Source organism: Centruroides vittatus, unplaced genomic scaffold (assembly GCF_030686945.1).
Source record: "Centruroides vittatus isolate TY-2023 unplaced genomic scaffold, ASM3068694v2 scaffold_769, whole genome shotgun sequence".
Taxonomy (NCBI): domain Eukaryota; kingdom Metazoa; phylum Arthropoda; class Arachnida; order Scorpiones; family Buthidae; genus Centruroides; species Centruroides vittatus.
In genome coordinates this window covers 5,012,612-5,040,365 of record NW_027122717.1, presented here as the reverse complement: position 1 = coordinate 5,040,365, position 27,754 = coordinate 5,012,612, and the positions used below count along the sequence as shown (strand labels likewise).

Here is a 27,754-nt window from a genome sequence, read left to right as displayed (position 1 = left end):
TGTTTAATTGAAAAAATTGAATAAAAAATAAAATTAAAATGAAATTTTTGCAAATATAAATTTAGATTAACTGTCTACCTCTAGTCAAATTACTTTATATTTAATTATTAAAATTAGCTTTAATATTGCTCAATAATCTAGCTGATTGTTTGGCTTTAATTAAAAAATTGGGTCAACGGATTGAATATATATATATATACTTGTCATGCTGAGGTGAAGTGATTGCTGGCTGAGAGCCATGGATGGCCATAGATACTAATATTGTTCTCAGTTGACACATGAGTGACCAGTGTGGTTATATCTAAATTATTAATAATTTATATTATTATGCAGTATTAAATATTTATTATTATATATCTATGTATATGTAAATGAGGATGTTTGTTTATTTGCTATACACTCCTAGGTTGTTTGGCTAATTGCTCTGAAACTTGACAGTTATGTTAACATACATTTAACTTAGATAATGTCATACATATTTCCCCAAAATATTCATTTAATTTCTGTATATCAATTAATTTCTGCCTAAATCACACTTGCTGGTTTTACAGATAGTGCCGTCTGTTGCAAAAATTTTTTAAAAATAAGAAACTAAATATAATTCATACATAAAAAGGTATAATTAAAAAAAACCAAAACAGATATTATATTCAATTGACTACTTTGACAATAATAGAGTGTGAAGTAGATGTGCTATATCATTACTGCAACAAATAGTACGTAGCACTCGCATCAAGTTGAAAGTGTTATACTGTGAAAACTATATAAGTATTTGGATTTCCTTATCTAACAATTTGGGTATTTTCTTCTTATAAACCCAAGCAATGTCAGGTGTAACAAGCTAGTTATTTTTAAATAAGTAAGTTGCAGTTGTCCCTATTCTTATTTTTAACTAAAATTGGAATTAAAAACACTAAACCTATAAACCAGCAAATTTTTATAAGTGCAATCATTTTCACCCATGCTAAACAGACATCCTCAGGCAAACTAATCACCAAATGCTGAAATAAAATGGGATTGTCAAACACATGTGCAGAGGGGAGGTGATGTAAGACAAGAGAAATGGGGAGGGAGAGTATAGTAAGATTTATAGTTTTAAGAAAGACTTTCATATTGTGGGGAAAGACTCAACATTGCAAAAATTAATAGCGGTTTCTTTTTGCGGATTGCCTTGTATGGTACAGGGTTGAAAAGTGTTAGAAGGCCAAACCTATATGGCATAGCTTTTGAAAAGGAAGGACAAACGGTTTTAGAGAAAGCGAGAAGTAGGAAGAAAAGCAAAGAATGATAGGAAAGTGTGAAAATGGGACCCGTGATGTCTACCGGCTCCGTTTATTGAATTTTTTTTGTTTTTTTATAAATTACAAAACATGGGACACAGCTCATAAGTAAACAGAATATATAACATGAATACGGTTTGGCTAGGACACCTATATGGTGCTGCCTCTCACGAGGCAGAGAAAATGCATACAGGATGCAGCATCGCAATTTGACGAACATTACAAAACTGTGGGCTGCTAATGAGCAACAAAAAAGAACATTATAACACAGGGTTGCCTTATATATTTCCACTTGCTCAAGATATTTGAACTATAAAACTTTCTATCCTCCTCTTCCCCATTTCTCTCATCTTACATCACCTTCCCTCTGCACAGTGTTCAGCAATCCCCATTTATTTCAGCATTTGGTGATTAGTTTGCCTGATGATGCCTGTTCAACACAAGCAAAAAGATTTGCACTTGTTATAAAAATTTGCTGGTTTATAGGTTCAGGGTTTTTAATTCTAATTTAACCAGTTTTAAGTACCAGATTTTGTAAAATTGGAATATTTTGTTTAAACACATCTTATTACATTAATTAGTTTGTTATAGTATTCTTACTGGTTCTTAAAGTCTGTAACCAATCTTCCATTTGCTCATATGGACACTGTGTAAAACAGCTTTAGGTGTATATTGATTAATTTATCTGTAAAACCTTAACCAAAATTATAAATATAGTTATTTTTATTGTTAATTAGATATGGAATATTTAAAAATTTGTATTTAAAAGGCTTATATTTATATTTAATATCTATTCCATTTCTTGTCAAATAAATTTAACTAACTAAAATTTTGGTATGAAATAATAATTTATTATTATTTTGTAAGTGTTTTTTGAAGTTAATTTTAAAATTTGTCATATGAATTTGTTTAGGATTGCGACCTCTAGTCATTGCAGCATGGAATGGACATCTTTCAACTGTACTACTGCTATTAGAGATGGGAGCTATTGTTGATACACAGATTTCGGAAGATCATATCTCTGAATGTGAATTGACATCTCTGATGGCAGCTGTATTACAAGGACATGATATGATCGTTCAAATTTTGCTGAAACGGGGAGTATCTACAAATCAAACTGTTGCAGCAACAGGTAGTTTTTGTGAAACAATTATAAACTTCATTCAGTTACTTAGTTTAATAATATAAGATAAATATTTACAAATATTTGGAAGTATTGATGATTGCATATAAATTAATAAATTGCTTTCTAAATGTATATATATAATATTACTATTAGTATTATGTCTACAAATTTCTGATAAAGTTAAATTATTATTCCTTCAGTTTTAGTATTATATATTAGAGAATCTAATGAGTGGATAATTTATAAAATTTAGTCTTTCTCTAATAGCAGTACATTATAATATTGCAGTAATCAACTTTAAATTATACTGGAAATTAGAATTAATATGAAAATTAGCACCTTTAATTATCCAGCACAAATATTTAACAAAATAAAAACGTTTTCGATCGTTTTTAACGGTCATCCTCAGTTAAAACGCAAATTAACAAAAAGAACACTAAAATGAAATATAAGCAATTAAATACAAAAAATAATAAATGCACATGCGCAACTACAAATAGATCGCACATAATGACTAATATACATATATTATACATTAAATGAATAAAATTATATAACAAAATACGTGGCCGCATCCTTGTATGTTATTATTGTTTATCATTATAAAACAATTTCCATGCGGTTGATAAAGAATCCGCGTCCCTGTGATTAATACATCCCGTTTTTTCTTGCGCTTTATATATTTCTAGCTTTTCTAGATGTTTGATTGTATGCCTATTGTTCGTCGGCTTGATGATGGAAGCATGGTCCCATAATACGTTAATATCCTGTTGCTTGGCATATGATGCTAGAACCGTACTGTCTAGACTCTTATTAATTAAGTACTGGTGCTCTTTGATCCTTTGTTCTAAGTGCCGTAAAGTAGCTCCCACATAAACAATATCTGAATCAAATCGTTGGTCCTTTATTGGTATGGAGTAAACCCTTGTTAAAGAGTTCTGATCTTCTCTCTTCTTGTCATTCCTTAACAACTTGTAAACTGTCGGATTACGTTGGTAAATGATACGTATATTATTGGCTTAGCAATTTCGTTTAGCATTTTTGTTCAAGAAGGGATAATAATTGATTACCATCTTTTGTTTACTGTTATCCGTGGGAGAGTGATTACTTCGATTCTGGAACGTTGTGATAAGTTTTTCTACTATATTTCTCTGGTAACCTTGTTGTGTTGCTGTCTCAAGTAAGTAATCCAATTCTTTGTAGGTATCACATATGTTTGTGCAATGAGTGTAAGCTAATAATAGCTACACACAATTTTCAAAGAGTAGAAACGATAGTCACCCTCTGATACAAGTGCTCTCTAATAAATAATACAGAGTTGAGCTGAAAAGTTATATACAGTGAACAGTTGATTAGATTAAATACAGTATTTATAATTGAATTGAAACTCATTTAATTCAACTGTATACTGTTTATGAGTGTTTTTTACATAAACAGTAGACCTTTGATTTAACAGACTAATTAGGGGAAAGTGGTATCCTCTGTTGTCGAAAGTCTGTTAAATTGAAGGTATTTTTAAAGAATATATTAAAAAACAAACTTAGATGTATTAAAATGTTGTTATATAATCTACATTGAATAATTTACACTCCTTAACTTATTGTTCTAACTTGTAGCATGCTCTTTTTGCAAGTAAATAATAAGTTTTATTATATTATTATTTATTTTGCAAAATTTCACATATAAATAAAATAACAAATTGAATAATGTATAAGTTGTTGCCAAATTCTATATAATAATTGTCTTAAAATTTGTGTGTAACTTTCAAAATATCTATTTTAGGAATTACTCCTTTGATGATGGGTGCTTGCAATGGACATGTACAAATAGTAAATATTTTAATTGAACATGGTGCTCAAGTTAATGCAATTGATATATGTAATAGAAATGCTCTAGATATTGCAATGATGCTTGAAAGGTCAGAAGTTGAAGAATATCTCAGAAATAAAACTATTACTAAAGTTTTTACAGGTAAATTTTATAATTTAGAAATTGAATTTCTTTACAATAAGAATGAATTTGTATTTTAAGTGATTTTTAGAATCTCTTTTAATAAGAAATCTGATGCTGAACTCGTTATGACATTTTGGAATACAAGTGTCTAAATTTTAAGGACATTCACACTAAATAGAGAGTTTGGGAAGATCTTCATTTATTGACTCTTATTAGACTCTTATTACTCTTGTATGACTCTTATTAGATTCATCTACAAAAGTAATTTCATGTGCTAACTTACCAATTTTTAAAAATTAACAAAATCATTGTGACAATGTCACAGTGCTGGGCTGCAATTTTTAATCATATTTTAATTTATGTAATTTAAAATATATGCTCTGGATTTTAATCTTACTCCTGTATATCATACTTTTCCTGCTATTGATAGAGTCATGCCAGTCATCTACATAGCTCCTTTCAGGGGAAAATTTTGAATTGAAATATTATGACTTATATTCAAGAACAGAAGTTTGTGTATAGTTAATCAAAGCCTCCTGCTCTTAAGTTTTACATGTCTGGTCCACTTTTTGTCTATCTAACTCCATTCTCGAGATTAAGGAAGGATAGACAGCAGATGTATGACAATGAGGATTTCTAGGTATCATCACAAAGGACATTGGACTCCAATTTGAAAATTGCAACCCAACGCCCCTTATGATGATACATAGATATACTACCAACTTCTATTACAAGAACATAGAAGTGTATTTTGAGTTACTACAGATTATTTCAAATGCTTCAAAAATTGATTTGATTTTTAATTATCAGTTAAAACAAGATTAGTTAATTAAGTTATTTTCTATTAAATCTTATAAAATTAAAAATAAAATAATTAAGTAATTGATTAATTAAAATTACATTGAACTGTTAGCAGAATTTATTTGATATTGTTTTTATCTTTAAAATTGTTATTTGTTTACTCATTATTATAATATTTAAAAAACTTGACAGATAACATAATATTTAACATTGTACATTAACTATTTAAAATGGTTAAATTTAAAATTATTAATAATAGTTGCCATATTGCTTTGAATTTACAGCACAACCCACTTTGAAAAAAAGATTTTCAAAAGAAACTGGATGATAATTAGAAGTAAATGCCATTTAAAAGAATTTATTAAAGAGTAAAAATGTTAACAATAACTTTTCTATTAGTTACACTCTATTTTAAAGATAAAGTTTACACTTTATTTATACTTTATTAGTTACACTTTAAAAATATAGAAGGGATAGCAGTAGCCCACGGGTACACCAACCTTGTACGTGGATTATGTAAATGATTTAGAAGTAGCCAGGAAGCATACAACAATCCAACAGAAAGACAGATAAATAATCAAGAAGAAAATACAGAAAGGATCCCCATCACATTTAATCTAATTTAAAATCATTATATACCATGATAGCCAAGAGACATTGAGTCAATATAGCTTACAGAAGATACCAAACCATTTTCCAAATACTACATAACAGAAAAGATCCACTGAACTGTCAGACTACCAGGAATATACACCGTCCCGCTCAGAGACCATAGATTCGACAGAGAAATGGTATATATTGACTCCACCAAATGTACATTGGGGATAAGGATTAAAGAACATAAGGCTGACATACAACACAACAGAACTACAACAGTTCTCTCCACCAATCAGGACATCACAGCGAACTTTGATGCAGCGCACACTATCTTCACTACCAACCAACCTGAACATCTCAAATTCTTGGAGGCTATGGAAATATTTAGAGCAGGACCAAGGGTGTCGCCAGAGGGGGGCAGAGGGGCAGTTGCCCCTCCCTAGACATGCGAAAAAAATTATTTAAATGCTAAGTCATTTATTGCCCGATTTATAATTCCCGCGTGAAAAACCCAAGAAGATTATGTTTTAATTAAAATAATCTTCTTAAGCTTCTTAAAATTTATGAATCGTTTTTATTTTACCTACATACAATTCATATCCTCTATCAATTTATATCATCTTGCCCCCGCCTGGCCCATTGGCTGGCGACGCCCTTGAGCAGGACATTACACCACGTGCATCAATTTCAAAGAAGAGATGACCCTTTCAACAGCATGGTAGATCCTGCTAGATAATAATATTTAAAATTTCCATCAACATTAATAAGAAATGCATAGTTGTAGAAAATAAAAAAATAAACAGGAAATATTATAAGATTTTCATTGCTTACAGACATTTTATGAGTTAAAAAGAAATACCATATATTTAAGTTTAGAAACATGTGGAAAAAGTGCATCTTAAATTTGAACCATTACAATATGTGAACAATAGTTTTTTTATATTTATATTTATTACATTCATTAAGTAATCTGAAGCCCTCCCAGAACAGGACGAAAACATTTCTTCCTTTTAAATTAAACAGTTGGCTTCCTGAAATAAGCATTTTAATATTGATAATGATAATGTGAACAAACTGAAAATTCATAGTCTTTTTATTTTCTTTGACTTTATTTAATACTCTAAAAACATATGTACAGTACATTTGCATTATAATTATGACTAGCTCTAGACATCAACAAAGTAAGCATCTACTTGGTGTGGCACATTATCAAGGGAAAAGTTTGTAAAAATAAAACTTTATTTTTATTGTTTTAATATTAATAAACTCAAAGTAATTGTTTATAATCTAAGAGAAATATGTATCTTTAATAACTTGATTTCAAGAATTAATTTTGTGATATTTGCAGATTATTTTGCTTTTAATAATTCAGAATTCAGTGCAAACTTGCTAATCCAAATTAATTATTAAGTGGGATTGCTCAGAATCAGCAAGATTATATATAAAGAAAAGCAAGTCAAAATGGAAAGCAGACAAATTCAAAATGTTTTTAAAAATCAATCAAAATTAAAAATGAATTGATATTTTTAATTTTGATTGGAACATTTAGCAGAAAAATTAAAAAATTGGTTCAAATTATTAAGAACTAATTTGATCTTTTACATTACAGTAAAACCTTGATTTAACAGATTAATTTAAGTTAGAAGGTGTTCATTAAAGATAAAAGTTCATTATATAATAAAGTAGGTTTTCCAAATGTGTGTTAAAAAATTGACAAATTAGTTAGTTTATCTCTTTTTACTTATGTAGATACGTTTGCCTAATTAAAATTATGTATGTATGAGAAGTTTAATTTTACAGAAAAGTTTTCTATATGCAAACCCTTGAAACCTCTCTAACCTTGAAATTCTCCCAGCAGAGTAATGAAAGTCCAGAAGAAACAAACAATTTATAATAAGTTACATTGATCAAAACAGTGGCAAATATGGACCAACTCAAGATACTGGAGGTGCTTGAAAGTTTTAAAGCAGACATGAAAGGGCAGTGTATAGACTTCAAGGAAGGAAAGCAGATCTCACAAACATGGCAGGCCCTATTTGATAAGTCATTATAAAACACGTTGCGAAAAGTTCACTGAGTTCAGCGTTATATCCACGTTTGCTTGTCGCAAGTACTTTCGACGAACCTTACTGTCGTCGTCTTCAGGCGAGTTCGTAAATTTGCCGAAAAACTTTAAAAAGAAACAAAACCGATGCAGAATGGAACGCATAAAGCTTTACCAAAGCCGTTACGAACGTAAATCAAAAATTCAAAAAACATTCGAAAGCCGATCGAGCATCTAGCTCCACGACTAGCGAGGCAGCGCATGCGCAGACCCGCGCTTACACTAATCGTATATTAGATAACGCTAAAGCGCGTTTAATTGCTTGAATAACGTGACCCAAATATTGGGCAGCTCAAGAGTGGGAGTGTTGCATGCTTCTAACGTGGTGGTAAGGAGGGATTCCCAGATGAAGACTGTTTTTCTATCATTGCAGCACTTGAGCATATGCGCTTGCGACCATAGCGGATTGAAACCCTGTTCGAGAGCCTTTTTTGCTAGCTCTGTGGTGTGCCTACCCCTCACCACATCGTCCTGGTGCTCGGCGAGGCGGCTGACAAGCATTCTGGTGGTGGCCCCGATATATCGTGTGCTTATTCCCGTTGCTAGATTTTCCAGTGGAACAGCATAGACCCCCGATTTCTCGAGCGTGGAGAGCTTGTCTCTGTCGTTACACAGAAGCTTGCGCAAGTTTGGAAGTGGAGCTAATGGCAGTACCAGGTTGCGCTTCCTAAATATTCTGCAGATACGTATAGAGAGGGGTCCGAGGTATGGCAACGATGCTTGCATCACCGAAACCTCCCTCTTGCTGCTTAGCGTGGTGCTTGGAAACAACGATTTCTTTACCCTACTGAGCACATGTGTAAATTTTGCACGCGAGAAGCCAGCCGTGCGTACTGCCAAACTGATGTTATCTAACTTGATATTGGCCAGCTCCTGCGTAGAGGAAAGCAAAAATGCCCTTCTTATGAGGGAGGCGATGGCTGCGCTGACATATCGAGAAGGCTGAAAGGCCTCTGCTGGGATGATATACAGAGCTACGTTGGCCTTGTGGTGTACCGAAAACTGTAGACCTTCCGGGGACTTACGTATACGCAGGTCTAAGAACGTAATTGCATCGTCGTTCTCTTTCTCCCAGGTAAAATTAATAGAAGGGTATACGCTTGAGAGATGTTGCTTAAAGGTAAGAAAAGCCTCCTCTGTGTCATCCCACGCTACTAAGATGTCGTCTACATAGTGCAGATACAAGCACGGGTAGCGGATAGCAAGTGGGGAATCGAACATTCTACGCTCTATCTCTCTCACGACGAGTTCCGCTAATAGTAGGTCTCATCCAACCTACTATTTAGAGAAAGCGCTCGCTAAATTTCTCCGTGTCATAGTTCCAGATTCCCCACACCTCACTCCCTCCTCTGTTATCGCCAAGTCCACCATCGCGTCAAGCATCGGAGCTCTACCACACGACGCCTACACCTTCTACAAGTTAGATGTAGTTTCTTTATACCCTTCTGTACCCACCTTTGAGGCCGTAATGCTGGCTAACTCTCTCCTATTAAAAAATGGCTTCATCATCCAGCAGGTACTTGACTTACGAGATGCGCTCGTTTTTGTCACTGAGCATAACTACTTCCGTTTCAACCAGAGAATTTATTTACAAAAGCAAGGGGTCCCCATGGGTTCCCCTTTATCTGCCATCTTAGCGGAACTCATCATGAGAGAGATAGAGCGTAGAACGTTCGATTCCCCACTTGCTATCCGCTACCCGTGCTTGTATCTGCGCTATGTAGACGACATCTTAGTAGCGTGGGATGACACAGAGGAGGCTTTTCTTACCTTTAAGCAACATCTCTCAAGCGTATACCCTTCTATTAATTTTACCTGGGAGAAAGAGAACGACGATGCAATTACGTTCTTAGACCTGCGTATACGTAAGTCCCCGGAAGGTCTACAGTTTTCGGTACACCACAAGGCCAACGTAGCTCTGTATATCATCCCAGCAGAGGCCTTTCAGCCTTCTCGATATGTCAGCGCAGCCATCGCCTCCCTCATAAGAAGGGCATTTTTGCTTTCCTCTACGCAGGAGCTGGCCAATATCGAGTTAGATAACATCAGTTTGGCAGTACGCACGGCTGGCTTCTCGCGTGCAAAATTTACACATGTGCTCAGTAGGGTAAAGAAATCGTTGTTTCCAAGCACCACGCTAAGCAGCAAGAGGGAGGTTTCGGTGATGCAAGCATCGTTGCCATACCTCGGACCCCTCTCTATACGTATCTGCAGAATATTTAGGAAGCGCAACCTGGTACTGCCATTAGCTCCACTTCCAAACTTGCGCAAGCTTCTGTGTAACGACAGAGACAAGCTCTCCACGCTCGAGAAATCGGGGGTCTATGCTGTTCCACTGGAAAATCTAGCAACGGGAATAAGCACACGATATATCGGGGCCACCACCAGAATGCTTGTCAGCCGCCTCGCCGAGCACCAGGACGATGTGGTGAGGGGTAGGCACACCACAGAGCTAGCAAAAAAGGCTCTCGAACAGGGTTTCAATCCGCTATGGTCGCAAGCACATATGCTCAAGTGCTGCAATGATAGAAAAACAGTTTTCATCTGGGAATCCCTCCTTACCACCACGTTAGAAGCATGCAACACTCCCACTCTTGAGCTGCCCAATATTTGGGTCACGTTATTCAAGCGTTTAAACGTGCTTTAGTGTTATCTAATATACGATTAGCGCATGCGCAGCCTCGCTAGTCGTGGAGCTAGATGCTCGATCGGCTTTCGAATGTTTTTTGAATTTTTGATTTACGTTCGTAACGGCTTTGGTAAAGCTTTATGCGTTCCATTCTGCATCGGTTTTGTTTCTTTTTAAAGTTTTTCGGCAAATTTACGAACTCGCCTGAAGACGACGACAGTAAGGTTCGTCGAAAGTACTTGCGACAAGCAAACGTGGATATAACGCTGAACTCAGTGAACTTTTCGCAACGTTTATACGGTGTTTGGCGTGAATATTGTCATACCGACATTATAAAACACATTATAACATTTATGTTTAGGCACATCCTATTGATCAGTTGTTGGTTTTAAATATGAATTTCTTGAGAGTTCTTCCGCATATTCCATTTTGAAACACTGAAGCCTGTGGTGTTTCATTTCTGCAAAAATTATAACCTGAAGCAGGTCTTAGACAGACTGTAAGCATTTGTTTTTTTCTGGACTTTCATCACTCTGCTGGGAGAATTTCAAGGTTAGAGAGTTTTTATCTGTATATTTATCTGCCTAGTTTTGTGGAGTATCAAATTTTTTTTATGCTTTCTATATGTATTATTGCTTATGTACTCTCTGGAAACCATAATAATAACAATATTATTATTTATTATAATTATTTATTGTGTACAATCTGAATCGAAATAAATACACGAACATTTTTTGGAAAATGCACTTTAATTGTATTTAACTAAACAAATAAATAATGTTCTTAGTGTAGTGACTTTTGAATTTAAAAAAAAAATAATATAATTATATATAAAAAGTATTTTAAAATTAACAGGGTGTTAATTTTCATATACGATGTACCATTAAATCCAAAGTCTGTTAAATCAAGGTTTTACTGTACCTGACAATGGTAAAATGATTAAAACAGTAAATTTGTCTACTAGTAAACTTTGTGATTGAGTCCTTGTAATTTTTGCAATATAAGTTTGAGAGGCTGTTTTGCTTCATTCATAGACATATATGTTCATACAAAAATATGCATATTGTTTGTAGATTCTAAAGGAATGCTAATATAGGTTGTTATATCTAGAATAGTCAATTTGGCCATCTCATTTTTCTTAACTCTGTAAGCTGGGCATTATTCATTTCTGAAATGTCATGACATTTATTTATTGCACTAGTGAAGTAAATGTTATAAATATTCAGTATGTTCAGATATTTTTTTGTTTTCATTTTTGAGATTGAGCATTAGTGGAGCCTCTTCTAAGTGGCTTTTAGAGTTAAATTTGTTCTCAAAATTAGATAAGTCAATTTTTTTTATTTCTTGCGAAGACACAATGCAGTGACAGTAGATTTAAAACACTGGGCGAATTTTCATCCTTTATTCGGTTGGAACGCTTTTTACATCGCGCGTTTCGGGCCGATGCCCCTCTTCAGCCAACTTATAATTGTCTGTACGTGTTACAAATACATGTGTACAAACAGCACAGCAGTTATTGGGGGTTGTTACCTCCCTACAGTCCTTACCTACCCTTGCAGTCACTACGCAAGGGAACTCCCAGATAACATGCCGGTAGGCGAATTTTAGATTCATGCTGTTGGACTACTCGTACTCTGTCTATGCTTTCGAACGAGGTGCGATCCAGTCTTTAATGGTATACAAGCTCTTAACACCAACATTTAGGAGGTAACAACCCCCAATAACTGCTGTGCTGTTTGTACACATGTATTTGTAACACGTACAGACAATTATAAGTTGGCTGAAGAGGGGCATCGGCCCGAAACGCGCGATGTAAAAAGCGTTCCAACCGAATAAAGGATGAAAATTTGCCCAGTCTTTTAAATCTACTGTCACTGCATTGTGTCTTTGCAAGAAAGAAAGCATAAAACATGGTTTCCTCAAGATAAAAATAGATAAGTTGATATTATAAAACTTAGCCAACTTAGCAATGAGGAATTCAAAAACGTAATAAAAATTAGGGTTCATGAGTTTGTTTTCAAAATACAGGGTGTTTCACAATGTTTTGACGATTTCAAAGTTGAATAACTCACAAACTAATTGCTAAAAAAAGTTGAAAATTTTACACAAGGTACAAAATTTATTCTATTTTACTTATGAAATACTACATTGGACAAATGATGACCATTTGCAGCTACACAAGGGCTTTTCTGTGAACTGCTACGCACACGTTCAATGTTCTCGGGAGTACGTACAGTCTTCCTACACCCGGTTGACTTTCGATTCGATGCACTGGCAGTTTCACAGAAGTTTTTTACCCAATTCAATATTGTTCCACGAGCAGGAATTGGATATCGCAACTGAATCTTAAAATGTTTACAAAATTCATGTTGCATGCACATGACACATTCACCGATGTGAAAATAGCACTCTATCACGAACGCACAATGACCAGTACGCCATGATACTACATACGAGTCGTGTTCAAATGAAAGTGATTTGAAGCATCGCATGCAAACAGTTTTCAATGTATTTTTGTGAAACAAACGCAATAGTGAAGTTTATGTACCACATATGCACATGCGTAACCAGATTTGTGATAACTTCATTCGTAAGGACGTGGCATTCATTTAAAAATGGCTAGTATGGATGCAACTGCATCCAAAATGGATCAGCAAGCTGTAATTAAGTTTTCAACACTGGAAGGGTGTAAGCCAGTGGATATTCATCGCAGAATGCTGGCTGTGTACAGTGACAAAGTGGGCGAGAATGTTTAGCGACAGTCGACACGAGACAAGGGATCTGCTGCGGCCCAGTCAGGTGCACAAAGTTGTGACAGAGAAGCTGATTACGGACATTGCCACTGCAATCAAGGGAAATCAACATCAAAACATTTATGATGTCTCAAATGAGTTAAACGTTTCCATCGGTACTGTTCGCAATATTGTCACCAACATTCTGAAGTATCGAAAAGTTTGTTGCCAATGGGTACCCCGCATGCTGTCTGAACACCACAAGAAACAGCAAATGGGCTTGAGTTTACAGCATTTGTTGTGCTACAAAGATGACGGTGACGCCTTTCTGCAGCACATAGTGGCAGGGGATGAAACCTGGTGTCACCACTTCCAACCGAAAGGGAAGTCTGTCAGCATGCAATGAAAACATCCCGGCTCACCTAGGCCCAAAAAATTCAAAACTCAGCAGTCAGCCGGAAAGGTGATGTTGACGGCGTTTTTCGACATGCAGGGACCCTATTACTGGAGTTTAAGGAGCCGAACGTATCCATCAATGCTCAACAGTACACCCAAACACTTGATAAGCTGCATAAGGCTATCAAAAGCAAACGTCTTCATATGATGTCATCAGGTGTCATCATTCTGCACGACAATGCAAGGCCACATGTTGAGGCACTGGCCTGTAAAAAGTGGGAAGTCCTGGAACATCCAGCTTACAGTCCAGATATGTCGCCTTGCGACTATCACATCTTTGGACCGCTGAAGAAAAGTCTAATAGGTCAACGATTTCACTTCCGACGATGACGTAAAGGCTGCAGTTCTGAACTGGTTCCATGATCAACCAACATCGTTCTTCACGGACGGAATTCATAACCTTCCTAAGCAATGAGGCGCCTGCCTAAACACCATGGGTGATTTCTTTTAACAAACTTTGTATGCATTTCACTCATTAAATATTGTTTTTTCTATCTGTGTATCTGTGTCATTTCTGTCCCTGCGCATCTCATGGATACACACCTCGAATCACTTTCATTTGAACACCCCTTATAGTAACCTATATGAAATGAAAGTTGACAGTCTGTACTACTAATAGAGGGCACCACCATCGCTGTACCTCAGTTTTAACGCAAGTTATTCAACTTTGAAATCGTCAAAACATTGTGAAACACCTTGTACATTAAAGTCAGAGTGACAACATCCAAGGTTGTTAGCACAAGCGCATGCAATTTTTTAAATTCTTTTTTATATCTATGACATCACTGCTTTGGGAGTAGCAAGTGACTACTGAAAATGCCTCCCAAAACAATATTATTGACTTCCTGATGTTTTGACTCAATTCTTAGTTTATGTTCGGACAGAAAACAAACTTTGCCTAGTTAACTCTTTCTGCCATTCTGTAGGCACTAAAAGGGCCTTTTTTCAGGCCCGTCCTGGATCTAGCCAGGCCCACAATGGGATAGTTGGGTGGTGAGAAATGGGGCCTGACATGGCCAGGATTTCCTAAAAAATTCCTGTGGTTTTTTTATTGCCTGGATTCAATTCCAGGTCCTCTAGACTGACAGGCTGACACTTCGACTGCCTCAGCCATCCAACTGCCTTAACATTAGGATTATGATTAATTTGTTTATGATTAGTTTAGTAAATAACTTTAAATAATTCTTTTTAGATTTATAATTTTATATGTATATTACTAATATGTAATAATAATTTTTTTATAGATGTGAAAGAAGTTGTAAAAGTACTTAATGCCGTTAAAAATGGTTAATATGTTTTATTTAATTTCAAAATTAAAAAATTTAATGCTTTTTTCTTTGTTTTTTTGTTAAATTTTAATTTTAATTTTAATAATTTTAATTTTGTAAATGTTATTAATATTTCAGATGATGTTACGACTCTTCAAAAATTACTTAAGGATGATCCGTGTCTTTGCAACTGTCATTTAGATGATGGAGCTACTCCGTTAATGTATTCAGCTATGTTTGGATATCTGCATATTGTTCAGTTGTTAATAAATATGGTGCCGAGTTAGATAAACAGGATACAGTAAATGGTTGGACAGCGCTGATGCAAGCTGTTTTTCATAGGTACTTTAAGAAATATTTAATGATAAAAGGTAAAAATTGGCAGAATTTATTTTTCCATATTTCATTACAGAAAAACAGCTGTTGTAAATTGTCTTATAGAGGCAGGAGCAAATGTAGATATCACAGCATATAATGGTTGCCAAGCTTTGGATTTGGCTTATTTATTACGTAAGAATGTGTGATTTATGTTTATTTTATTTCACCTTATAATAAATTTATTTAAAATAAAATTCTAAATGTTTTATCCCAAGGAAATTTATATTAAAAGAAAAACAAATTTTTTTTTGTAGAAGAGCCAGATAATGAAGTGATTAAATTATTAACAAAAAAAATAGAGTCATCAACAAGTAATATTAAATTAACATCATCATTAAGTGGAAATATTCCACTGAAAGCCTCAAGATCTTCTAACAGTAGGTAAATTTGTTTACTTATTTCAATTTCTGAATTACAAGAAAATTTATATGATCTTAATAAAATACTTCGTTAATTCTTTTTATTTTCAGGTATATATCTAAAGACAGTCAAAAGAACATGAGTATTATGGTATGTAATATTAAAATAATTTGATACTTTTAGTAATAAAATGATACTTTATAATTAAAATTAAAATCTTTTCTAGAACTGGCTAGGTGAAGTGTCATCAAATATCTTAAATCGTCTCCAAACTACAAAATTTCGACAGTTACCTTCACCCACTTCTGAAAATCATTCTCCAGTTTCCTGTGATGTGTTTTTGTCTCCTGAAATGACTGAAAATACACAAAATGATAGAGTACAACTAAAGAATCTCAGTTTATCTTCACTGCCGTCACCTGGACAAGTAAAATATTTTTTTCACACACAAAAATTATATCTTATACATTTTATCAAATATTTATTTAGGATTCATAAGTTAGAATTATTAAGATTCAAAGTATCTATTAATTCAAATTTGTGAGTTGTTAAGTAATTTAAATAAATAGCATGTAAAACTGGATGTAGCTCAAAAATAAATGCACCAACACTAAACTATCTATGTTAATTAACACAAAAATTTGTAGTTTAGAAATGCAAAATTGTGAAAGAAACATGTATAGCAATATTACAAACTTGATAATTAACAATCAAACACCAACAAATACAACATCTGATGTAAACGTCACATCAGATGTCATCAAAGGGTTAAAAATGTTTATGCATGTTAAAGTTCTAGACTTTGAATAACTATGTTTAAATAAATAAAATGAATATGCTGTAATTAGACTAAATGTAAAGAAGCTGATAGAAATAAAGGATGACCAGATGAAAAATCAAACTACACTACACTGGAGAATACCGGGATGTGTAAATTACTGCACTGTATAAGAACCTATAACCGGTGTGATATAAAAAACAAAGGATGCTTATCACCACAAATGTTTTTGAACTGCTGGGAGTTCTTCTTCAGGTGTGAGACTGAATTACTGATGGGACAGAGCAAACCGTTAAAGGAAATTTGAGATTCAATAATAAGGTGTTACATGAGACGCATACATCTCATGTTACATCATCAGAGAAGTACCTCCACCCCTGCCGCCGACCCAGACATTGTGGTAGCCTTCCACCAGGCGAAACTTGTTTACACTACGTCACACAATGAACACCTTAAGTGGCTGGAGGCAATTTAAATCTACAAATCGTTCCTCAATAAGAACTGCATCAATTTTAAGGATGAATTGATTCTGTCGACAGCATGGCAGACGTTGATAGACTCCAACCATTTAAGGTCATGTTGATAGACTCCAACCATTAAGGTCATGGTCAACTAGACAAACACACTCACATCTCATGTAACACCTTATTATTGTTTCTCGAATTTCCTTTAACGGTTTGCTCTGTCCCATCAGTAATTCAGTCTCACACCTGAAAAAGAACTCCCAGCAGTTCAAAAACGTTTGTGGTGATTAGCAGCCTTTGTTTTTTATATCACACCGGTTATAGGTTCTTAGAGTGCAGTATGAAAAATCAAAATTGTATGATATGTTATGTTCCAGATGTTTCTCTGACATGCCACTTTAGGTACTGGTACCGTAGGTTTGCCACCCCTGATCTATGTTCTTATGTTCTATTTTTATTTAAAATCTGTTCTAATTACAATCTCTATTAAAATGTTACAGGTTAGAACCTGATAATGATCATTGATGACCATTTTTGTGTTAGTGTGTTAATTAAATTTTCTCTGATTAATTTATTTAATAGTTTAAATAAATTAATTTTTAATTTGACTTAAAAATATTTTTATTTACTTTTATTTAATTTTTTAAATTTACTTGCACATTTATTAGTATTTATGATGCAGATTGTTCTATTGTTAATATTGAATAAGTTTTTTGATTTTTTCAGAATTGAATTATTATAGTGAAAGAGCACATCAAGTATATAAGTTTAATTTTGTTGTTCTACTGAAAAGAATACATCAAATACACTCATTGACAAAAAAGATACATACCTGATAGAATTGTCCATTTACTGAAGAATGCTATGTCTCAGACATAGTTGTATACATCTACAATTGAGAGATCTGGAGTAGCAGTTACATCTGTCAGCAAATCTATTGTAAGATAGTATACAGTGCCTTATGGCTGATCTTATTAGCATGTGTATCCAGGCAAGAGCAGATCATACAAAATACTAAAAGTTTTTTAAAATATGGCCAAGACTTAAATTATACAAAAAATTCTTTAAAAAGATTCCTCAAGACAATACATACAAATGTGTCTTTATTCCAATTCAGTCCTTTCAAATGCACATTTGAGAAATTAACAATCTTACGGCAGAGTTGACCTTTCTTTATAGGCTGCTCATTTGCCTTTAAATGTAAAACAGTTAACATCCCTCTGGCGGTGGCACTTCATATAAAATTAAATAATTACATTTTAAAATATGGCCAGGGCTTAAATTATACAAAAAATTCTTTAAAAAGATTCCTCAAGACAATACTTTAAAGGCAGACAAGCAGCCTATAAAGAAAATTCGTACATTAAATACAGTATAAAGAAACTTTTAGTACAAAAAATTTTAAAGAATTTTTTGTACTAAAAGTTTCTTTAAACTGTACTATTGTTTCAGAGAAAATTGTGATTTTGCTTTGATATTATAATTACTCATTACCATTATCATTATGTTTGCACTAATGAAGTTTCATTCAATTCCATCATCTCTTTTTTGATACATAACTTTTTGTCAATGAGTGTAATTTGATTTATTTTGGTACTATATTTAGTAATATTAACAATTACCTATTCAGTTTAATTTCCATTAACCTGCTTACTAATTCATGCAGGTCTTGAATAGTATATTCATACTCTCTTGTACTATTAAAGCAAATGCATAACATTTTAGTGGAACACTTGAGAGAGTACAAATATCCTATTGAAGACCTGCAAAAATTAGTAAACAGGTTAATGAAAATTATGTTAACTGATGATGAATACATCACAGTATTCAATTTAATTTTCAGTTAAGGAAAAGCTGTTGCTAGGTCTTAACTATACTTGTTTTCTTTTCTGTATTTAGATCATATTCTTACCAATTATCGTCTTTTCTTCTCCAATTTGTTCATTAATTTTTTTTTCTGTATGAATAAATTGTCATCTACCAAATTATTTTTATGCTTTATATGTAAAAAAATTTGTAGGACAAATTATTATTATTATTCATTCTATAAATTACTTTTTCAGTTGTTATTATCACCAAAGAGTTTTCCAAATGTTGTTGTTCCTCCACTTCTTTTTAGTCCCATTTCTGAAATCACTCAAGGAAGATTGTGTATGAAATCAGGAAAAAGAATTCCACACAGTGATAGAACTAAGGTAATCAATTTATAAATATAAAATAAATAACATTCAGTTAAAAACAAAATATTTATAATAGAAAATGGATTCTTTGGCTTTTCATCCTGTTCATTTATTAAAGAGAAGAAATGTATTAAATTCCCTAAATTCCAAATTATCTCCATCCAACCAACCTGATGAAGGTGAGTAAATACTTTTAGTTAATTATGCCTCTATGTCCTTAATTCTATTTTGAATTATTATTGTCTACTAGGACTTCTGTATACTAATAACAATAATTATACTGGTGTGATCAATTGGATACAAAGATGAAGCAGTAATCAAAACTAAAACAGAGTTTCTTTGTTTTCACAGGAAAAATAGGTAAAAATACAGAAACTTTGTTTTAATTTTGACTATCGCTACATAAATCTAAACATCTCTAAGTCCAATGTTATTAATCAAAGCCAAATGATCACTGTAATTATTAATAGTAATGGATAAATAGCTTGATTAATTGTGGCAATCATTTGGCTTTGACTCTCCTACCTCTTTGTGTCCAAGTGATCATACCAGTGTAATAAGTCCAATAATATTACTATACAGAAGTCCTAGTAGACAGTAATAATTCAAAATAAATGCTTTTAATTAAAATAAATTATTTTTGAATTTGAATCATTTGAATGAATCAGATTTAAATTGAAATTTTATTACAGAAAAAACAGAAAAGAAATTGAATTTTAGAGATGATAAATCTCTAAGGTAAAAATTTTAGAATAATAGTGGTATAGTTTAAAGTAGCTTTAAAGCTTTCGATAGCTTTTTTTTTTAACTCTTTCCACCCTGTGGGCACTAAGAAGGCCTCTTTTAGCAAGCCCATTATGGGTTCAGCCAGGCCACAATGGGACAGCCAATTGATGAGGGACAGGCCCAACATATCCAGATGGACCATTCCCCGAAAAATTCTTGGAGATTTTTTCAACCTGTCCGGATTCGAACCTGGGTCCCCCAGAGCGGTAGGCTGCCATCTTGACCGCTCAGCCATCTGGCCAGCTTTTGATAGCTATAAAATATTGTTTGTCTACTACAGGGCTTCTTAAACTATGGGTCGCAACCCCATTTGGGGTCGCTTAGCGAAATCTTGGGGTCACGAGATTTTAATGCAAAATATTGAAAATAATTTGTGAGAGTTTGAAAATGGCATGCTTTATGTCATAGGTTTCGTGAGTTGCACTTTCTGTCACTTCTGGTGCAGCGAGACAACGATTCAGCAACACTGATTGTAGTGTGAACTAGTGTAGTGTTGTTGCTTTTCAGTGTATTCAGTTGTCTTTGTTCCATTGTAACACAAGAGTGAACTGTGGTAGTACACCATTACTGTTTTTGCAAATTTGTATATATCTTCAATATATATATATGTATATTTTCATTGTATTTCATATGTATATTGCAAAATATTTATAAATCTTTATTTTATATTTTTTTTTTTTTTTTGGCACGAAAAAAATCACAATCATAAATGGGGTCGTGAATAAAAAAGTTTAAGAAGTCCTGGTCTACTATATAATGAAAGCAATCAAATATCTTACCCTCAATACTATTCTCATCCATTATATAACCACATTACATTACATTAAAAGAGTAGAGAGGTTGTCTGTATGTGCATAGACTTTACCTCTAAGAAATTAGAAGTGATGAAATTGAAATTAGAAGAGGAAGTGATAGTAAGTAGGGGGGGAAAGAAAATAGAGAAAGATTGAAGGGAAGTATTGGATCACTGGGCATTTGTTAAACAAGTAAAAATACAATTACAAAATATGTACAGTGATACAGTATACAATACAAATATGTCAAGTTTGCACATGTAGGTGAGTGTGTACAGCAAAAAAGGTACCAGACATATTGATTTAATATTTACAAAGGCATATGTTTTGTGACTGTTTTATATAAAAAGTTAGAAAATTCAGACACTTGTTATAGGAGTGACAAGATTGCAATTGTAGACAAGTGTATGCAGCAAAGGGGGTACTGGACATAATGGTTTAACCTCTTTGAGCTTAATCCTGATTTTGTAAAAGTATAAAATAATCTTTCCTGTATTGTTACTGAACACAAGGAGTATGCCATTTAGAAATGATAATTAATGTATTCAAGTGAAAAAATTGTATATTAATTAATCTGTTATATTCACATAAAATCAGAGAAAGTGTCATTGAAATCAAACTATAAATATTCAACATAAAAGTTTTACATGCCTAGTTTTATCATTATAAAATAAAGTATGTAGTATTCCATTTCAATAAGTTTGTTTCTATTGAAAGTTGTAAAGCTACTTAAGGCTTATCCTGCCTATTATATTCTTAATAGTATGTTAAATAAAATTTTATAATTATTCTTTTATTTAGTTTGGAAAATTATCAGAGATTTTCTGGAAGTTTTAGTGATACTCTTTGTAGCAGTAGTACTAACAGTAGAGCTTCAGAAAATTCTCCATTAGACAAAACACTAGTTGCAAATAAAGCAGAGGTAAGATTATTTTTTTATAATACTGATATATAACACATTTGTATTTGAATACAATATACTATAAACGCTCGAAAGTTTGTTTATTGTCAAAATATACAACTGATTGAAGAATTATTTGAAATTTAAATTATTTCTTTCATTTTGTTTGTTTTAGAAATACAAATGAATTGTATTTTCATCTATCTAAAATTTTAATTTAATAATAATGAATTGAAAAAAAAATTATTACATTTTAACTTTTTGAGATGACACATGCCATTACGCTGATAAAAATAAATATGATTATTCACTGTCTTGAAATGCTAAAATAAATTCAATAGAACAATAAAATTAATGATACAAGAACGGAAACCAATATGATCTAAGCACAATAAAATATTGTGATGATATAATACACCTGGAAATGTTAAAATTTAAGTTACATAGAGTTCTATAACCAAATGATTGCCTAAATAATCAGGCTATAACTCTGTTAATTTAATGATTAATAACTAAGTAATTTGCAATTAGAGGTAGACATTAGGTGTCATCTCTTAACTAAATTAATATTTATAATTTGAATAATTTATTAACTAATTTAGAACCTTCTGGAAGAAGAGAACTGACCCAGAGTGGGGCGGGGCTTAAACCTGCAACCTTTGCTTGCCAGTTGTACCACCCAGATCTTGAGCAAGCCTTTGCTTCCAGATGTGTTTAAATTTTAGATATAACCTTACACAGTTAAACACAGTGCCAGCTAGGAACGACTCTTACGCCCATGGCCTAAGTATAACTCCACAATGGTGAAGTGAAGGCTTACTGTGGAAAGGAAGCCTTCTGGAAGCAGAGCTCTACATCTGGAAGCAAAGGCTTGCTTGGGGTCCAAGTGGCACAGCAGGTAGAGGTTGTGAGTTTAAGCCCTGCTCCCTTCCAGGTCAATTCTTTTCTTCCAGATGGTTCTAAATTATTTAATAAATCATTAAAATTATAATTATTAATTTAGTTAAGAAATGGCACCTGATGTCTATCTCTAGTAGCAAATTTCTAATTTAATGATTAATACTAAGTAGAGTTATAGCCCAATTATTTAGGCGATCATTTGATTATGTTTCTATATACATGTTGGGTTTTGCAATGTTTGATATAAATACAGTTACTAAAACAGGAAAGAGTGGAGAGAATTGAACACTGTTAACAACCACCAAAATGATCTTGTTACTTTGGATGCTCTCTTAAGTGGAATCAACTGTATACGTTACCGGCAAAACCCGATTTTACGCCAAACTAGTTTGGCGTAAGTGTGTCAGGCCAAACTAGTTTAGAATTATTATTCAAATATATATTAATGGTTAATTTAAGTTCATTATAAAACACAAATAAGTTCATTTTTAATTTTAGTTTGATTTTAAAAGTTATTTTTATTATTTTGTTTGAATTTTTTAAAATATTTTTGAAAGTTAATTACCTTTAAAAATTCATGGCTTAATAAAAAAAAAATACAAACTGATAAGTACTGATTAGCTTATTTTTATTTTACAGTTTTGTGTCACTTCTAATCCATACCATTTTTGGTTATTGTTACCCTAGGTATCGAAGATGGCGGCTTGTCTCCGATTCTAGCGATCAGAAGATAGGAACAGTGGGGACGCATGTTCTAACCTAACCTAACCTATTCTAATAATTATTGAATAATTATTACAATTAGAATAGGTTAGGTTAGGTTAGAACGTGCGTCCCCACCGTTCCCTATCTTCTGATTGCTGGAATCGGAGACGAGCTGCCACCTTCGATATCTAGGGTAACATTAACCCCATTTTTTATAATTAAGTAGACTATGTTTGAATAAATGTTGTTCATCTAATTGATTGCCTTTTAATTTTATTTGAACCATTAAAATACTTGAATAATAATTCTAAACTAGTTTGGCATAAAATTGGGTTTTGCTGGTAACATATACACAAAAACATTTTGCATTATTATTATAAGGTCTGTCCCAAAAATTTAGATAAAATGATTTTTCTTGAATAACTTTTAAAATACTGAACTTTAGATTGATTTAATAAGTGAAATAAGATCACAATAAATCACATTAAATGTCATTAAAAAGATAAATTTAACAATTTAATAGTTATTAATATTTATTAATATTCTTACAAAAATAGAAATTCTGCTAAGCATTGTTGTCCTAAAAGTTTAGGTAAACTTAGCTATTAAAAATTTTTTCGATGTAATTGTATTTCCATTATTTTTAATAACATCATACACACGATTTGGCATTGAATTCACAAGGGTTTGTAACAATTCTGGTTTCAAACATGTAATGATTTGAGAATTAGTGGATTGTTAATGATACATTTATCATTAACAATTTGAGAATTTGAGAAAAATGCCAATTGGATAGTTATATTGTCCTGTTGATCTTTCTGTCTCCTGAGATTGAACCTGCTAAAAAGAATTTATTTAAATTCTTATATTTTCAGACTACTTTTCACCAAAAATAAAGCTGAAATGCAAGCTTTTTATGAAAATTAAATATATATACATTCAGCAAAAATTTTTACTATGTATATTCAGCTAAATTAGGACACAACTATATTACCACAAAACTAGTAGTTTCAGTTGTTTTATTATTTGTCATCATTTTACTTATTCTAATCTATTTACATGTTTACATAATATCATACCATAAATTATTAAATTTCCTTTACAAGATTATAATAGTCTTACACTCTTCCTAACTATTTATTAATATTCTCTTATGAACAAGTTGTTGCTTTTGTTATTAACTTTCACTTATTTCAATTGAGAGAGAAGAACCAGAGGGTTCATCTGACTTGGAGACAATTTTGTAGTAGTAGTTTGAAGTTTTGCAAACTATAACCAAATTTTCATGTAAAAAACTTATATCTACACAGTTTTGACATTTTGAGCTGTAATCAACAGATTAAATATCTAGTTTTTTTTTCTATCTATCATGAGGTGTGATAACCAGAGAGATCTAAATTTAATTTATAGTAACAGTTTCAAATATATATTTAAAGAAATTACTGTAGAAATTACATTTCTGCATTCTAATACATTAATTTGAATTAATAGTTTTCAATTAAGAAAGGAGAGGACAAGTTGCAAAATTAAAAACTTATACGAATACATATAATTTTATTTTGACTCTGATCTTGTGGACTTTTACTTAAATGTAATTTGTATTACAATATATATAAAGCAGGCTATGCCTGTAATCATTTATTATTATTGTTCTAGAACTTTTTTATAAATACTGAAATAAATGTGGTGGTTGCAACATGTTAAAATAATAACCAAATTATATCTTGTATAACAAAAATTCTACCGTATGCTAATTGATATAAACATCTTTGAAGCAAAAACGAACTTTTGTTTCCAAGTTATTTAACTGTGAATAAGTGAAGATTTATTTCTAATTTTAGGTAAAATTATACAGCAAAGTATAATTGAAAAACAACAGTTTTGATTTACATTTTTTATATAAATCTATAAAACTTTAAATTTTATTGAAACTACAAACCAATTTTAAAAAACTTGGAAGTGTTTAAATTTATCAAATTTGTTGATGTTTGTTATGTAGACAAATCTCACTTTAATTAAGATCATGTGCAAAATGCAATTTTGAAAAGAATTCATTTAGATAATGAACTTAGTTACAAGATGATAACAATAATAAACCTTGAAAGTTTCATTGACTTTAGTCATTTATATGAGATGAAAGAAGTTTGATAGCGAGTTATTAAAATAGATATGATAAATTATATGATTACTGCTTAAATACATATAATGAAGATGTGTGGCAGAGACTATCAGAGTTTGGATGATAAAAAAAAAAAAAAAGCATTAACATTAAAGAATTCAGCACAAAAATGAAAGATGTGTGATTAATAATAATAATTGAAAATGCCTTTTCCTGAAAGAGAATTAGGTTAGAGAATTATAAAATCTTTCATTTTTTATATCTTACATCTTAAGTGCATTGCTTTTCCAAAGAGGATGGATGAAAATCATCAATAGAAAAATAAATACCATATTTACTCGCATATAGGACGAGGTGTGACTTTAAAGATCAAAATAAAGAAAATTAAATGTATTAATACAATTCTAATTTTATTTTGTTTAATCACAAATAAAATATCAAATGCACACATTGTCTCCCAAAAATTACTAGCATTTTAAACTTCAAGGAAAAACAAATTATGTTGTAAAATCCACAACATAATTTGTTTCCATCAAGCTGGACAATTGGGAACCTTTCTTGCCAATTCTTAACAGTCGAATTCACTCTGTCAATTACACTTGGTTATTTGGAAATCAGAATTTGGAGAAACTCCCATCTGTTTTCACGTGGGAATGAATTAAAACTTATATCGGGGCTCATGTGTAATTTTGGAAATCAATTCAAAAAGCTTTGCTTTTCCTATTGCTATTCATCTTTACTCTCGACAATACACAAGAGCAATTCAAACAACCCAGATATAATACTTGTTTTTAAACACCAGGTGAAAATCTGGTAAAAAATGCACATACCAGTTTACAAAAATTATTGCAAGAATGAAAAGAATCCTTTGCTCGCGCATATAGGACGACCTAAGTTTTTAAAGTGGTAAAAAATGAATAAAGACCTAGCCTTAAATGTGAGTAAATACAGTATATAGACAAGTAAAATTTTTATTTAGCACATTATATAAATGATTCTTATCATTTAAAACTATTCATACTTATCAGAAGTTAGACAAAATAGCTAAGTCCTTGTGAATAATACAATACAGGCTGTTCCATGAGGTAGTGGCAATATTTGTAGAAGTGAGTTCTAGAAGCTTATAGGGATCTAAAAATGTCAAACTCAGCCCTTCAAATGCATTGTTTCAGCACTAGAAAGGGTTAAAGTTTAAACTAGATAGCTAGTCTAAAGTTTAATTTTAATCTAGCACTGAAATAACGCATTTGAAGAGCTGTGTTTATAGGACATTTTTGGATCACCATAAAGTCCTAGAAACACATCTGTGAAAATATTGCTACCACCTTGCTTGAACATTTTTCAACAACAAATTCTTATGTAACATGTGTGTGATCTAAGTTTGCATTAAGGTACTTTAAAGAAAACTATTATCTGATAACAAATTCAAGATCTTGCATTCCTATCCATAGTAAAAAGTTATGTATATATATATAAAGAAAATTCAAATCAGTTATTTTATTCACAATAGCTACTAAATAAGTATGCTGTGATGAGGTTACAAAAACATTGTTAAAAATTCCAAAGAATAAGGAACAGCTTTAGTAGATAAAAAGCCCAAAAAATTGCTTTGATTGGAATCTAAATTATCACATCATGTTGCTGTTCTTAACATTTTTAATTTTCATGTACGTAAAAAGCATAAAGCAATGCTTTAAATTTCACATAAAAATAAGTAAGTTAGTTTATTTCTTTTAATAACTTGTACTGACATAAATTTGGAACAATAAACTTATGTATTTCTTGACAAACTTTGCTGATTTTTATTTGAAAAATTAGGACACATTTTTGTATCACACCAAGTAATACTGAATAGAATCCATTTAAATATCTAGAAATAAAAATTACATGTTACAGTTTTGATTATAGAATTCATTCTCTTTCATAACAATCATTTTTCATATTGTTTTGATCTAACTCTCCACTTCATAAGACAATATAGATCAGTTCTCAGAAAAATCTTTTTATTTGTGAAATCAAAAATTCTTTTAAACTATTTTTTCCTTTATAACTTTAATTCAATTAATTTCAACTAAGTCAAATAGCAAGCAGTCTGTCAAATATTTAATTTTGGGAAGCCATAGTATTAGTGAATCTTTTATATGTGCAGTTTCTTCAATGAAATATTTAAAACTCCTCCAATTTATCATGTATTTAGAACAAATTCTATTTAAGGAAAATATTAAACTAAGGCAAAAGTCGCATCTTTTGTTTGACGACTCCATTGTTGTGAACTGTAGTAATCTAAATATTTAGTAAATGCGAGTAGTTGAATGTACAATTTAAGCTTTTAAATTTTCCAGTATGTTGCTATTGAAGAAAAGTGTGTCAAAGAAATTAGCATCAGTCATCCGGAAGGTATGACAGTTTATCATTTTCCTGAAGTATTATTAAAGTATTCAAA

The 27,754-nt window shown here is 32.0% G+C and overlaps 1 protein-coding gene across 1 annotated transcript in view; it reads left to right on the top strand.

Moving 5' to 3' along the window:
• The window catches only part of LOC136989895 (ankyrin repeat and SAM domain-containing protein 6-like), a 34,601-nt gene that overhangs the window by 6,563 nt on the left and 284 nt on the right, over positions 1 to 27,754 (top strand). The window contains 14 exon segments of the mRNA XM_067288192.1: positions 2,194 to 2,412; positions 4,189 to 4,377; positions 14,923 to 14,964; positions 15,085 to 15,213; positions 15,216 to 15,288; positions 15,359 to 15,456; positions 15,579 to 15,705; positions 15,795 to 15,834; positions 15,911 to 16,111; positions 18,990 to 19,121; positions 19,183 to 19,285; positions 19,799 to 19,844; positions 21,488 to 21,608; positions 27,654 to 27,708. Of these exon segments, the coding sequence (XP_067144293.1) occupies positions 2,194 to 2,412; positions 4,189 to 4,377; positions 14,923 to 14,964; positions 15,085 to 15,213; positions 15,216 to 15,288; positions 15,359 to 15,456; positions 15,579 to 15,705; positions 15,795 to 15,834; positions 15,911 to 16,111; positions 18,990 to 19,121; positions 19,183 to 19,285; positions 19,799 to 19,844; positions 21,488 to 21,608; positions 27,654 to 27,708 (1,575 nt within the window).